At 47.2% G+C, this 16,482-nt stretch overlaps 1 protein-coding gene across 4 annotated transcripts in view; it reads right to left on the bottom strand.

Moving 5' to 3' along the window:
• The window catches only part of dlg4b (discs, large homolog 4b (Drosophila)), a 55,666-nt gene that overhangs the window by 29,661 nt on the left and 9,523 nt on the right, over positions 1-16,482 (bottom strand). The window contains exons 3-4 of one of the 4 annotated variants that reach the window (XM_076879482.1): positions 12,890-12,960; positions 3,735-3,860 (exon numbers count right to left, since the gene is read on the bottom strand). In XM_076879482.1, coding sequence (XP_076735597.1) covers positions 3,735-3,860; positions 12,890-12,960 — 197 coding nt within the window. Of the gene's footprint in view, positions 1-1,896; positions 2,265-3,734; positions 3,861-12,315; positions 12,848-12,889; positions 12,961-16,482 lie in introns of those variants that run through there. The other 3 variants (XM_076879502.1, XM_076879491.1, XM_076879505.1) reach the window with 3 other exon arrangements.

The following is a 16,482-nucleotide window of genomic DNA, read 5'->3' as shown; positions in this document are numbered from 1 at the left end:
CGATTAGAACATGCTGTAGGTATTACAGGTACTGTGCTGCAGTGGTTTGTATCATATCTATCTAATAGACTCCAGTTTGTGCATGTAAATCAGGGGTCCCCAATCCCAATCCACGAGGGTAGGTGTCCCTGCAAGTTTTAGATGTGTCCTTGATCCATCACAGCTGATTTAAATAGATAAATTACCTTCTCAACCTGTCTTGAAGTTCTCCAGAGGCCTGGTAATGAACCAATCATGTGATTCAGGTGTGTTGACCCAGGGTGAGCCCTCGTGGACTGAGATTGGGGACCCCTGATGTAAATGGAGAGTCCTCTTCACACACTGAGGTTAATTATGGAGTTCCACAGGGTTCAGTGCTAGGACCAATTCTGTTTACATTATACATGCTTCCCTTAGGCAGCATCATTAGAAGACATAGCATACATTTACACTGCTATGCTGATGACACCCAGCTCTATCTGTCCATGAAGCCAGATAACACACACCAATGAGTTAAACTGCAGGAATGTCTTAAAGACATAAAGACCTGGATGGCCGCTAACTTTCTGTTTCTTATTATGCATTGCATGCACAATCAGAGAGAGCATATTTCTCCTGTTTTGGCTTCCCTTCATTGGCTTCCTGTTAAATCCAGAATTGAATTCAAAATCCTGCTCCTCACATACAAGGTCTTAAATAATCAGGCCCCATCTTATGTTAATGACCTTGTAGTACCATATCACCCTATTAGAGCTCTTCGCTCTCGCTCTGCAGGCCTACTTGTTGTTCCTAGAGTATTTAAAAGTAGAATGGGAGGCAGAGCCTTCAGTTTTCAGGCCCCTCTTCTGTGGAACCAGCTTCCAGTTTGGATTCAGGAGACAGACACTATCTCTACTTTTAAGATTAGGCTTCAAACTTTCCTTTTTGCTAAAGCATATAGTTAGGGCTGGACCAGGTGACCCTGAATCCTCCCTTAGTTATGCTGCAATAGATGTAGGCTGCCGGGGGATTCCCATGATGCATTGAGTTTTTCCTTTCCAGTCACCTTTCTCACTCACTATGTGTTAACAGACCTCTCTGCACTGATGGATTTTTTTCAGTTTCTTGATCTTTGTTTCTCAAAGGTTAAAATACAAATATTGATGAATTGAATTTTGTAGTTACGAGAATCTGCAGTCACTATGGGAACAGCAGGAGGAGAAACATCCACCGAGTTAGAGGCCTGAGCTTCACACACAGACCAGCAGGTTGTGATGCCATACAGCCTGTGGTCATGTGATCACACTTCAATGAGCTGTATTTAAACATTATAGTGATGAAACCAGGACAGCAGGCAAACACCACCGGGACATCCTCTTCATTAAGCTTTACACACACACACACACACACACACACACACACACACACACACACACACACACACACACACATTTAACACCCCGTTTAACTACAGATCTGATGACGATGGTAAATGGAGTTCACACATGCATGCAGCATGCAGCGGTTCCCACAGCTGGAGGCAGATGCACTCGGTCCCTCAAACGCATCGCGTTGCGTTCACAGTGCCGGTCAGCAGAGGTAAGGACTTCAGGCCTCTGGGGCTTGATGATGGCGATGATGATGGTGGTGACAGCTGGAGCGGTGTGAACCGTCGCCGTGATATTCATCGGTACTTACACATGTCATTTAAACAGGATCCAGCTGTGGTGATGTCACTGCGTCTGACATCTGGATGGATCCATGAACCTGAAACCTGCCCACAGCTACACATTTTACCCTCCACCTCACACAGACGGCCATTACACTCACTCAAACTTCACCTCGGTTACCACACGATTGGCCTGGCCGGAGGCCCCGCCCCCTGGCCTGTGGAGCCAATGGCGTGCTAATGAGGGCTATAAAATGAAGGTGTCCTACCATCATCCTCTGCCTGTGCCTCTTGGCTTTCCGTACGTTGTTGATGAATCGTCGTCCCATCTTCTTGGCGTACCACACGGACACGAACATCACTTCCTGTCTCTCTCCTCAGCAAGCGGTTACATAAAGAGCGGCGGCGTAGAGACGGATGAATAATTAACCAAGAAGAAGGAGAGAGGAGGAAGGTCGCGCTCAGCACAAACCCGCTAACCCTGCGAGGCGTCGGATCCCGTTAACGGAGCGCAGAGACATGGCCGACAGCTCACAGAGAGCGAGCGAGCATCCTGCTCCTGATGGAGAGAAATGAGACGGAGGGACGAGCGAGGAAAACTGAAGAGAGAGAGAGGCTGTTCATCACTCCTCCGCTCTCTCTCTCTCCTCGCTCGACCCTCCTCATGCTTCACTGCACACCTCTCTCCCTCTCTCTCTGTGTCTGTGTCTCTCTACCACCACCGCCCCTCGCTCTCTGAAGGAATCCCCTCCCCTCTGTGATGTCACCATCGCCAAGAGAGAGAGAGAGAGAGATAAAAGATGAAGACGAAGAGGAGGAGGGGGGCATAGGGAAATTTGGGGGGGTAATTCAGCAAACACACACACATACTCAGGCTAATGCTGTTGCCATGGCAACACCACCCCCACATCCCCTTCTTCTCATCTCTCCCTTTTCTGCCATTCTTGCCGTTGCCATGGTGACGAGCGACAGAGAGAGAGAGAGAGAGGCAGAGCATCAGATTCAGAGTGGGCACGAGCGGCCCACACTGTGTGTGTGTGTCAGTAATTAAGCAAGGAGAGGTCCCTGTGGCTGTGGGCCTGACCCCCACCACCTCACTCTCTCTCTCTGTGAATATTAATGATGGGGTAAATGAGGGACGGGGGACTGGGGCTGACCTCACCTGCTGCCTGTGACATCACAGCGACCCCAGTGCACAGATCTGACCTGGGAACAGCTCTTTGGAAGTGTTTCAACAGCGGAGCTCTGATCAGAGACCTGAGGATGTGACAGGACCTCCCACAGACCTCCTCACTTCTCCACAGAGCTCCTTGAGAGCCCTCCAACCTTTTGGAGCCTCCCTGTGGTGAGCCCCTGCACTCTTTTTTTGAGCTTCCAAGGACCTTTAAGTTCAGACCCTCAAAACCTGATAAAACCGCTTAAACCCTGTTAAGCATCATCCAGCACGTCCTCTGACACACAACGGTCCTCCTAAACACCTGGAATCTCTCATCAGTGATCCCAGGACCCTAAAACCTTCAGATCAAACCCCAGACATCACTGGAACATGTTCAGAGACCTGAGGACACGTGAAACACCTCAGAGCCCCCACAGAGACCCTCACCTGCCCCTAACAAGCTCCTCCAGGACCTAAAACCTGGACAAGGACCTCTGAGCACAGTCACCCTGACCCCCTCCAGCCTCCTCAAGGACCTTTCCAGGGATTCTGACCGTGTGACATCAGGATGAGTCAGCTCCACACCCTGTGACCCCGTCACTCTGCTGCTGATGGTGTTCTATTATTACACTTGTACCGAGCTACATCACAGCACCACACACCACACGCCTGCTCAGTCACAGCTGCAGGCGGGCTGATGCTGCCCCCTGTTGGTCAGATGAAGAACTGCATCCACACTGACACAAAACCAGAAACAATGAATTAAATATTCATTTACATGAGTTATCATTTGTGTCATATTTGTACATCTGGAATTATTTGTGCAGACCAATTTATTTTAGCTTGTCAGAAAAAACCTGACCAATGAAAAAACTGACACAACTGATACTAGATGGTTAAAACACACTAGACTCAGTGTGCATATGAGTGTGTGTGTGTGTGTGCACGTACTGTGATTGCAGCGGGGTGTGTGTATCCGTCCAGGTGTGTGTGGCTCAGCTCAACGCTGCGTCCTTGGGTCATGTGACCGGGGCTGGGATCAACAGGTGGAGTCTCATCGTCTTGGTAACGGTACTTCTGCAGTGAAACATATCGGGGTTAGCATTAGCTGTTAGCATGAGGACCCTGTCCCCACAGCTGAGACACCTCCACTGTCCCTGTTCCTGGACCTCCTCGGGGAGCTCCGACACATCACCAGGACTCCCTGCAGTCCATCTGAGGAACAGGGAGGAACTCCAAACTCCAGGCGAACTCCTGAAACCTCCTCTAACCCTGTTTCTATCTGCTCAGGCCGCCTCGCAAACACTTGGAGGCCCTCTGGAACCTCCTCAACAACCCCTGAAAGCCCACAGGGCTCCATCAGCCTCCACACGGAGCTCTGTGGGTTTCTGTGGATCATCCAGACCCCCTGAGGAGCTCTGACACCGTCCTCATAATCCTGTTAAACAGGTTTACCAATGCATCGATCACACAGGTCGTCTGTCATAGATCATTATATTTGTGTTTATTACCTCTTTATTACCATGATGTCACCATCGATGAGGGGTTACATCAATGACTCATCCTCACATCAAATATCTATAATCCACAAAATAGCAATAACATTAATTATTCATGTCTAACCTCCTCCAGATCACAGATCAGAGTCTAGCATGGGAGGTCAGGGAAGAAGGAAAGGAAGGAAGGGAAGGAAGGGAGGAGTTTAAGGAGCGAAGGGAAGCATTCGGCAGAGAGCGAGGAAACGAGGTAGCTGTTGGGAAAGTAGAGAATGAGAGGCAAAGATGATGCGGTTGCCATAGTAACAAGAAGACCCTTGAGAGCTTCCGTTGCCTGGCAGCTGACATCACCAAACAGAGGGGGAGGAGTCATGTTCGATTCATAAAGATGGAGACAGACACACGGAGCGGCGGCGCAGCATTTGTAACCTGCTCTTACCCATCAGCCTCGGCGGCGCCATGCTCACCTGTCTGTGTGTCTGTGGGTTTAACATCTCTGATCCTCACTGTGTGAAGTGTGTGTGAAGCTCAAAGGACTCTAATTAAAGGCAGGAAGTGGTGACCCCTGACCTCAGGCGAGCTGACACGATGATGTGAGCGGCGGTGATTTAACGTCTGGTTAAAGCGCTGACGAGCTGCTGTGTTTACACACCTGTGTGTGACAGGTGACCCACGGGCCTGCAGGAGGCGCCACAACACACACACAGATAAAGACTCAAAGCCAGATGGAATCCTTCAGACCGTCTACTCACAACTAAACAGGAAACAAACTGCATGCACGTCATGTGACCACATTCACACCTGAAAATCACCAGACAGGTACGAATAAAAGTTGCAGATCCTGATGGTACAGACACACCTGGGTGACACTTTATAAGTGAAGGTGTAACTCCTGGACAGGTAAATGGAAGTGTAAGTACAGCGTGAGCAGTTCGATTAGATTAGATTAGATGAAACTTTATTAATCCGTCGGGTGGGTTCCTCCGGGAAATTCAGTTTCCAGTAGCAAAGCACCGAAAGAAGTTGCATGTTACAGATACATTAAGGGCAATGAGAGTAAGGATATAAGCATAAATACACCATATATACACATATATAGATACAGAATATACAATATGGATAAATAGGATTGCTCATTTGAGTGAGTATATTGCACAGTGATTATTGCACAGTCAAATATAAGAAAAAAGACAAAACAAAAAACAAATATTGCAAATATTGCACCGTGTAGAAAAGCACCTACAGCTCAGTTGTTCCCCCCTCCCTTATCCCCCTGTTTCTCCGTCCTCTCCCCTCCAGAGAGGAGTTAAACAGTCTGATGGCGTGTGGGACAAAGGAGTTTTTAAGTCTGTTAGTTCTTGTCTTGGGGAGAAGCAACCTGTCACTGAACAGACTCCTCTGGTTGTTAATGGCCGTGTGCAGAGGATGCCCAGCATTGTCCATAATGTCCATCAGTTTCTTTAGTGTCCTTTTCTCTGCCACTGTCACCAGAGTGTCCAGCTTCATGCCGACCACAGAGCCAGCCTTCCTGATCAGTTTCTCCAGCCTGGATGAGTCCTTCTATGCTGTGCTGCTCCCCCAGCACACCACAGCATAGAAAAGTACTCCAGCAACCACTGACTGGTAAAACATCCTCAGGAGCTTCCTGCAGATGTTAAAAGACCTCAGCCTCCTGAGGAAGTACAGTCGGCTTTGGGCTTTTTTTATACAGGTGCTCTGTGTTGCATGACCAGTCCAGTTTATTGTCCATCCACAGCCCGAGGTACTTATACTTGTTGACCACCTCCACCTCCTCCCCCTCTATCTGAACTGGCAGTGGACCTGCTCTAGACCTCCCGAAGTCCACAACCAGTTCCTTAGTCTTTGAGGTGTTGAGTTGCAGGTGGTTTGTGTGACTCCATGCGACAAAGTTCCTCACCAGACTTCTGTACTCCTCTTCCTGATCATCCCAGATACACCCCATGATGGCTGTGTCGTCTGCAAACTTCTGAATGTGGCATAATTCAGAGTTGTAGCAGAAGTCAGAGGTGTACAGGGTGAAGAGAAGAGGGGACAGCACAGTTCCCTGTGGTGCTCCTGTGCTGCTGACCACTGTGTCAGACGTGATGTCCTTCAGCCTGACGTACTGTGGTCCGTCGGTGAGGTAGTCGGAGATCCAAGCCACCAGGCAGGGGTCCACCTCCATCCTGTTCAGTTTTTCCTGAAGCATACAGGGCCGGATGGTATTAAAGGCACTGGAAAAGTCAAGAAACAGGATCCTGACCGTGCCTTTTCCCCCATCCAGGTGTGAGTGGGCTCTGTGTAGGAGGTACAGGATGGCATCCTCCACTCCGACACCCGCCTTGTATGCAAACTGTAGTGGGTCCTGGGCATGTTGTACCTGTGGTCGGAGGAGGTTGAGGAAGAGCTGCTCTAGAGTCTTCATAAGATGTGACGTCAGTGCCACCGGTCGGAAGTCATTCAGCTCATTGGGCCGGTTCCTTTTGGGGACCGGGACGATGCAGGATGTCTTCCATAGGGCGGGCACTCTCCCCAGTCGCAGACTGAGGTTGAAGACTCGTTGTAGCGGCTCCCCAAGTTCAGCAGCACACGCCTTTAGCATCCTAGGACACACCTTGTCTGGGCCTGCTGCCTTTCTGGGGCGAAGCTTCCTCAGTTGCCTCCTGACCTGATCCACTGTGACACTGGCAGATGATTGGAAGGGGGGGAGGCTGTCGTGCTGTTTAGAGAGGGGTTGGAGAAGGAGGAGGGGGGGGGGGGTGTCATAGTGTCAGGGAGGGGGGGGAAGCGAGGTAGGTAGGGTGGGGAGAGGACTCTGTAGTAAAGGTGAGGGTGAGGGTGGGGGGGTTGTGGGCTGGTCAAACCTGTTGAAGAAGTTGTTGAGTTCGTTTGCCTTCTCCACAGTCCCCCCCACTGTGCTTTTCTTGGTGTTGTGGCCTGTGATGGTTTTCACACCATTCCAGACCTCCCTCATATTGTTCCTCTCCAACTTCTGCTCCACCTTCCTCCTGTAGGTGTCCTTTGCTTCCCTCAGGCAGCGTTTCACCTCCCGCTGTGCTGCTTTCACCTCCTCCTTCACTTTGCTCCTGAAAGCCTTCTTCTTCATGTTGAGGACAGTTTGTGATGTGGTTGTAATTGTGCTGACATTTCCCCGTCCCGTATGATGGGGTGGATTGATCTCGACTTTTTATGTCTTCATTTAATATTCAGTCGTTAATGTGCTCGAAACATGCTCTATTATTCTTAAATGAACACAGATAAAGACGTCTCTGTCTTTGTAACAAGAACAAAACTACTGTCATAATTTGCAGACACATGTGAGCTCATGATGACGGTGGAAACTTTTTATTTTCCTTTCACCGTTACTGTGCTTTAAATCTGTAAAGGGAGGGAATGAAAAGAACATCTTTCATGTGCATGAACATAGTGAGTATAAGATACAGATATAAAACACAGGGATGTGAAAAGGCTCTGTAATAAACTACAGCGTACTCGTGATATAAGACGGGGAAATATGATCTGTTTCCTGTAAACATTTGTTTCACAGTCCCTACATTTACTTGTTTTCCTGTAGAAAGCAGACAGTATGTGTAGGTACATACGATTCATTTCTAATCAAACAGACTGAAACTGTTTGCTAACAGGGGACTTACGCCCTTAGTCGTGTTATAGAGTAGAGCCAACAGCTGCACCTGCTGGACTACATCAAGGCTGTAACAGAAGAACCAGTGGTGAGCTCCAGCTCCAGTAAAACCAGTGAAAAGCACTTTATTTTGATGCCGCTCAGAGCTCTGCAGCTGTGTGGTCTCCAGTGAAAACTACCTGACAGGATGAAACCTTTGCAGTGATCACTGTTTCTAAAAACAAACGGACCTGAGCCATCGTCAGTCCTTCAGAGGCAGAAGAGAACCTCATTAAACCACTGAGATGGAGACAAAAACAGCCGCTCAAGCCTCGAGGATAATGTGTTTGTTAAACCGTGTTTCCCTGTGTTATGGGCATCGTTTTCAGCTCGCCACAATAAAGGTTCATCTTCAGTTTAATACCTCCATCATCCTGAAAGCCTGTATTTCCACGTCACAATGACATCACGAGGTCATGTGTCAGCAGCATGTTCCAGTAGTACCCAATCCAGGGCTCTAGACTAACTTGTTGCCATGGTTGCACTGGTGCGCCTAACTTTTTTTATTAGGTGCACCAGCACCACAGTTAGGCGCACCCAAATGTTTCAACCGCGGTGCCCAACACTTTACACGTTCACTTTCTAAACATGACCGTCCATACAGACAATATTGATTTGTAAATGATTACCTATCAGTCTTGTCAACACAAAGTTCTTTATTTGGAGCTCATTTCTACAAAAAACATAAGTTACCGTATTTTTTGGATTTTAAGGCGCATTACGCGAGACAAATAGATAAGTCAGACTTTACTTGAAATCCGCTGCATAAGCATGTCTCTTATCAGGAGCCATTTTGGGCTCCTTATACACACAATACGGTAATATTGCATTGACGCACAGTACGTATCACTCCGCGAGGCTCCAGACCACGGTAGCCGTAATGCTCCGACAATCTATGCAGCCGTGCAGCTTCATAGGTTACCAAAGTCGTACTAAAACATTTGTGACAGATTTTTGAGCCACATGTACTACATGAAATCAGCTCGAGCTCAGTAAACACAACCAGAACTCATACATAAGGCGCACTTTTGAGAAAATTAAAGGATTTTAGGTGCGCCTTATAGTCCAAAAAACACGGTACTGATGAAGTTCTTGTGCTTAAACTGCTTCACTGAGCTGAAATTTAAACTTAAAACATCTCAAGATATGTTAAATAAAAACAAAATCTGAGTTAAAAAAAGTCTCGGAGGCTTCAAACTGAACATCTGAACATCTTACTTGTGCATGGGAACCTGAGAGGTCCCGCCCCTGACTATGTCTGATTGGTTTAGATCACGATATCGACGAAATGTGTATCTATTGTTGACCACACAGAGACTTTCAGAGTTGCAGAGACTCTTTTTTGGGGTTTTTTGCTCAAACGGCTGGTCGATTTTTTTTAGTCGCACCTTTGAGAAATTAGGTCTCATTTGCGACCAAATGGGTTGCACTCTAGAGCCATGACATACTATGACAGTCAATTCTTTCCATTACAATCGAGTACCACCTGCAGTGGTACACAATCTGTTGATGTCACATTTCCAGATCACCTCAGGTCACTTTGGAACCCCGGCATAGCGGGCACTAAAAACGTACCTGGTACCAGGAGCTACCACTAATGGAAAACCCTGAAAACCATGGCGAACTTCCAGAGTAGGTGCTAATGAAAAAGAGTCTTTATGGTCTTAAAGACTGGAACCAGTTCAGCTCATGCAAACATACACGTGTAGAAGAACCAGCAAAGCATTTAACTCTTTAACGTGCTGCAGGAATCAGTCCGGTCTGAGCCAGTTCTCACATGATGTCACTGGACTGGATTGGTCCATTCAAACAAACTGCTGCCCAATGAGGAGCGAGCACAGCAGAAGAGTCTGTTTGAATACACAAGACCTCAGTGTGTGTGTGTGGGTCCATTAGCAGCACTGATGCAGCTAAAGATAGACGAAGCTATTTCTGATCCAACACATCCATCTCTGTGAGCAGGAAATAGAAGAATATTCCAGCAGTGATGGAGGAGAGGAAACAGGAAGTATCAGAGAACACAGAGGGATGAATGTGCCTTTAAAATGATTAATACTCTTTAATAGGATGCCAACATTATAAACCAACAACGACTGTCAGGAGTTACTACAGAGGACGAACACAAAGAACAGAGGGAGAAAGCAAACATCAGCCCAGACGCTACATTCCTCTTCATGGCCTCCTACAGGCCTCCATCCTTAAGCACATTTTGCTCCATCTGTTGCTCCAACAACACGAACGTTACTCACACTGGCTTCTCACGTTGATGAAACACAGTTTGTGCTGCATGTTTGGGCGGACTCCCTCACAGATCTGTGTTACCAGGATCATAAACCAGTCCACGTTGCTGGTTGTTCAGGCCCACGGTCAGAAACACGTGTTCATGTGTGACATGGTTTCCTCTCCGAGCTGCAGTCAAACATCGACGCTTTCTGTCACTCACAGAGTGTTTTAGGCTTGAACCCAGTGACCAGCACCGGCCTGGATGTGTCTGTAAGGACGACACCACAGCACCGCCCCAGTGTTTCCTGTTACAGCCGGTATCCTGTTGCTGGGATAAAGCCTCTGTAACACATCCCAGGAGCCAACAAGATAGTCAAATCAAGTGTTTTATGTATCAGTGTGAACGGCTGTGTTCAGAACAGGTGAGTTTCCCCACAGGTGAGTCTGGACAGCATTTGTAATGCATGAAAATATCACAGAGCTGGTGTGTGAAGAGCTGTTAGTCATAAAACTCACTGAGCTCTGTGTCACTCTGTCACTGACATCATTTCACACTTCTGTGATGAACAAAGTAAATGATAATTACACTGTGGTACACTACAGAGTAACGACATGACTCACATGCACTGTAACACGACATGTCTCAGACATGAACCTCCAATCACAGCTCTGATCCACACAGACTGAGACAAGTGTTCTCTGTGTTTCCACCAGCTCATTCACATCTCTTCATATTTATGATATGTGTCCACTAACGGTCTTCCTTCCTCCACCTGACAGCATCCTCTCCACCATGGAGCAGCTCAGGATCAGAAAATTTAAAAACATCCCACAGCTTTGTTGCATTCCTGCTCTTTCTCCTCCAACTGCTGCTGTTTGAGCTGAAATGCTCCTGACTGCTCCTGGGCCATCTGTCACACCTGCACGTGTCACACCTGCACGCCTGTCACACCTGCACATCTGTCACACCTGCACGTCTGTCACACCTGCACATCTGTCACACCTGCACGCCTGTCAAGCCTGCACGCCTGTCACACCTGCACATCTGTCACACCTGCACGCCTGTCACACCTGCACGCCTGTCACACCTGCACATCTGTCACACCTGCACGCCTGTCACACCTGCACGCCTGTCACACCTGCACATCTGTCACACCTGCACGCCTGTCACACCTGCACGCCTGTCACACCTGCACATCTGTCACGCCTGTCAAGCCTGCACGTCTGTCACGCATGTCACACCTGCACATCTGTCACACCTGCACGTCTGTCACACCTGCACATCTGTCACACCTGCACATCTGTCACACCTGCACATCTGTCACACCTGCACATCTGTCACACCTGCACATCTGTCACACCTGCACACCCTTGGTGAATCATTGCTGTACGACCGATCACATGATCTCCTGCTGGGGAGGTTGGATGATGCCTCTAAGATTATTAGGACCCTCCACAGACGTGACCTCGTCGTCACAGTCGTACCCACACGTGTGGTTACTGCACACCTCTGAGACCAAGTTTCCACGCTAATGATGCCACTCAGGTTCATCCTGTGATACAACAGGTGATCACCCTGAACCGTCCCGTGGCGCCAACAGTGTCTCTAACACTCGGTACTTTCCTTCAGTTTCCTGTAACGAGCGCGCCGCCGAGCGCCACAGGTCAGGGTGACAGTGCAGTTTAACACACGACCTGTTGCAGCCCGCCCCCACGTCCTGAACCCAGCTTCAGTTTGGAGGGAAACATGACCGTCTCCGTGACAACAAGCACATGTGAGCCTCGACATGTGACGCGCCGATTCCACATGTGCTCAGCATCCAGCGCACGGCCCTCCTGCTCACAGCTGGCTGCGGCTAGCATCAGCTAACATACGTGCTAATGTGGCTATGCTAACACACACACACACACACACACACACACACACACACGGGGGCAGAAAGAGCGAGAGAGCGAGAGACAGTGGTGTTGAATGAAAACATGAAATCTGAACACACACAAACACACACACACACAAAACACTGGCTTTGATGCTTCATGAGGACACACACGAGGACATGTATGTGTGTCCTCATAAACCGTGTGTGTGTGTGTGTGTTGTGGCGGATGCGTGCGGGCGGTCTGCTCTTACCTTGGTGGTGACAATGCAGAGGCAGTCCATATCCACACACACACACACACTCACACACACACATTTCCACACACACTCATACACTCATGCTCGCTCTCCCTCTCTCTCTCTCCTCGTTCTTCTGTCTATCCTCCCTCGCTCGCCCGCTCTCTCAGCTCCTCTATCCTCCGTCTGACAGCACTGAGCGAGAGAGAGAGAGAAGGGGGCGAGCGAGCAGTGCAGGAGAGAGCGAGAGATGAAGATGAGGAAGACTGGGGTGTGTGTGTGTGTGTGTGTGTGTGTGCGCACCTTGAGTCACTCGACAGAAGGAAGACATGAAGAGAGAGCGAGAGAGAGGGTGAGAGACACAGAGGAAGAGTGAGGGGAGGGGGTGGTGGGGGCTGGGCTCCTGTTGCCATGGTGTTATGCAGCTGTTGCCCCGGCAATGCTGCTGCAGCTGTTGCTAAGTAACAGCAACGGGTGTTTCTATGTGGATTATAAGTTTGTTTTGTTTTAGGTGTGTGAGTGTGTGTGTGTGTGTGTGTGTGTGTGTGTGTGTGTGTGTGTGTGTGTGTGTGTGTGTGTGTATTCGTACCTGTACAGGTGTGTGTGGTTGGTCCGTCGTCTGGTTCTCACACACCGTCAGCTCGTAAAACTCCTGGATGTCTGCGCACACACACACACACACACACACACACACACACACACGTCTGAGTGTGTCACGTGCAGTTCCTCTGGTGTCCAGCAGAGGCAGCAGTGAGTCAGTCCTCATGTTAAACATGTTTACAGCTGGATACACAGATGTTTCAGTCTCTGTGGATAATTTAAAGTTCGCATCATTAGGGGCGTGGCCTCTTTGACTGACAGGTGGATGTTGATAGTAGTGACTGTAGCTGCTAGCTGTTCGCTAGCTTCACCTGAACTGAACCTCTGTACCGAGTTTGTGCTGTTGGAGCATTAATAACATGAAAAAGTTTAAATCTTTGACTTACGGAGCCAAAGTCATGTAAATGACAGAGAGGCGTCTGAATTTTGAGGAAAAAGATGGAAATGTTCAGATTTTAAAGTAAGACTATGAGAGAAAAAGACATGATGGACAAACAGGCTGTGATTGGCTCACAGGAACAACTAACCAGCAGCATTTCTTGGCTGTGATTGGACAGAATAGTATAAACAAACAAACAGAAGAAGAAAATGGGCCCATGATCAGCGCTCCCTGTGCAGCAGCGCCCCCTGGTGTGCCAGCCACACAGCGTATTCTGACACTCTAAAATCAGATTAAACCTGAATGCATCATCATGAACCCCCGCCTGTCCCACAGTTAAAGTTCTGCTCTGTTTCCATTAGTCTGGTCTGCTGGTTAGTGTTCAGGCTGAGTTAGTGCAACCTCATAGAGCCAATCAGATCGCTCAGAGACCCTGCAGGCTCGCATAAAGTGAAACAGTGCTTTAAAAACGGCTCTGCCATTAACCCATCACAGAAACATCATCGTCTGAACCTTCATCACAACTGCTGCATGAACACGTGAGCTCGCACCTGCAGCAGCCAATGGTGACTCAGTAAACCCCGACTGTCTCAGCCAATCACTGCACTATAAACAGCACAGACTCACAGTCTGATGGAAACAGCATCATAACTGTGATTTTAAATAATCACGTTAATTATGAAACAGGATTTCATGATAAAACAACTCAAATCACAATATTCTACAAAAATATTTAGAAAAGATCAGAAAAAATCTCCTTCAGATGACTGAGAACCATAAAAACTGTCACAATTATAATAAATAAATAAATAAAACTAGTGATACATTCAAAGAACATATTTCTGCGAAAACATCCCCAAAATATGAAATAAGCATCAGGAAAAATCTCATTAAAACGTTTTATTTTAACTAAAAATATGGATGAAGTGAATTATAAACTAAATGTTCTACAATTATTATAAATGATAAATATAATGAACACACACATCTGTGACTCGCTATAGGAGAACAAGCTCGTTATGTTGATGTTATGTTTCTAAGAATAAAATTACAGAAAACTGCAGAAAAATAATTATTTCTGAAAAATCCAAACGCCTGAAACACGCTCTGAAAGTTTTCTAAAGAGCTGAATAATTACATTTCATTGTGAGGAAACAAACGTTGAATATTCAGATTTAGTGAGAGAACAGCTCATTACAGTAATCTAAAGTAATAACTAAATAATAATCATTCTAAAAGAAGTTAAATATGTCTTAAATTATAAACTGTCAGGAAACAAGAGTATTAAAATGTTCCCAAAATAACCTGAGAGTTAAATTTTAGAAAAAGTATTTATAAATATGCAGAAAGAGTCCTGGTATGTTAAATACATGCACAGTAACACAAACCTGATAGGCCGACACAGAAACAGGTGAAACTCTCTGATGTGTCTGTATCCTCACCTGTAACCAGCTGAGTCACCTGACGTGATCATGTGACCTCTCTGAGCGTCTGTAATGAGCTCAGCCGATCATCAGGATCACTTTACTTAGAGCTGACGAAGCCCCGCCCCCTCCTGCTCTGATCCTGAAGCAGCGCCACCATCAGGTCACACTGAGAGTCACACCTGTGACATCTGTGTGTGTGTGTGTGTTCCTGTCTAGCTATCTTTGTGAGGACCAAAATCTGCATTGTGAGGAGACACGCACAACGGTCCTCGCAGGTTTGAAGACATTTAAAGGCATTTTTCAGGCTCAAAACGTGGTTTTAGTGTCAAGGTTACAATTAGGTTATGGTTAGGTTTAGGGTCAGGCTTTTCACAGACAGGCAGTCACAAAGCGCTGTACACAAATATTAAAATAAACAATACAATCTGTCACAGTCTGGCGAGGGCAGACTGTAGGGGTTGACAAAAGGACCCAACATGCAGACTCCAAGGAACAGGAAGAAAACTTGAATGTTAACAAAAAGTGAGCCGTTTAATATGGCTGGTAACAAAGGGCAAGGCAACCTGAAGCAAAATGAACACAAACCTAAACTGGGGAATCTAAACAGACAATAAGACACACCTAGACAAGGAACTTGGAAACATGGCGTGGACAACAGACGACCTGACAATCACACACTGGAAACAGAGGACTTAAATACACAGCAGGTGATTAGGGGGAGTGGGAACACACGGAGGAACAGCTGACTGACATGAGCCTAATGACAGGACAGGGGAAGTGAAACTAAATACAATGAACAAAGAACACACGACTCCTTCAAAATAAAACAGGAAACATGAGACAGACATGATAATGCAAACTTGATAACATGAAACACGAAGGGTGAGGGGACCTTAATGCAGGGGAAGAAAACACAAGGAGTCTAATAACCAAATGAACTCAAACTTAAAAGGCTGGGTCAACAGACCCAGGACCATGACAACAATCAACAGACATTATACACAATGTAAAAGATCAAATAATGTAAAGAATATAAAATACGTAGATCAACACAAGGCTTGTTTGAGCAGAAGAGTTTTTAACTGCTTTTTAAAAGAATCCACAGAGCAACTACAGTGTGTTGCTTATGAAATCCATGAAGTGCTGCAGAGAAAATTACATTTTATTTATGTAATGAACACATTTTGAACTCCTAAAGAAGTATAACAAAAGCAAAGACACGCAGCTGAACTAAAACGATCCAGCAAACAGAAACTGCTGTGAGCCGCCCTTATATCTCCTTTGGGCTTTTGGAGCCTTGACCTGACTTTAAAAAAAATAATTGGAAAAAAGCTCTATGCTGCTAAAAAATAGATGTTTGCAAAATTCTGCCTAAGTATGTATTTTACCTGGTTACTGTGTGTGGCGGGCGTGGTCTGCAGCGCCGCTGCAGGGGAGGCGGACGCACCTGAGCGGCACCCGCAATCAGGCCTCGCTGCCTTAAAGTCTGTGCTGTTGTTGGTGTGTGTCGGGCTGTGCGCTGCAAAGCTACAGCCGGCTGTGTGCGCACAGCAGCCGTGTGTGTAAAGTGGTCAATAAAGAGATGCTGAAAAGCGCGTTCATGCAAACATCGTCGGGTCTGCTGTGGTATGTTTACAATAAGACTTATGGTCCTGAAGCTCTGCGCACAGTGAAGTCACTTTATCTCTACAGGACTGTAAGCTGTCGTCTGTGAGGCGTGAGCGTGTTTGTTTGAACACAGTTCACGGTGGAGCTGCTGACATAATGTGGATCCGA

Source organism: Maylandia zebra, linkage group LG3, assembly GCF_041146795.1.
Source record: "Maylandia zebra isolate NMK-2024a linkage group LG3, Mzebra_GT3a, whole genome shotgun sequence".
NCBI lineage: Eukaryota > Metazoa > Chordata > Actinopteri > Cichliformes > Cichlidae > Maylandia > Maylandia zebra.
Note: the sequence above shows the minus strand (reverse complement) of the source record. Positions and strands in the feature narration are given on the sequence as shown.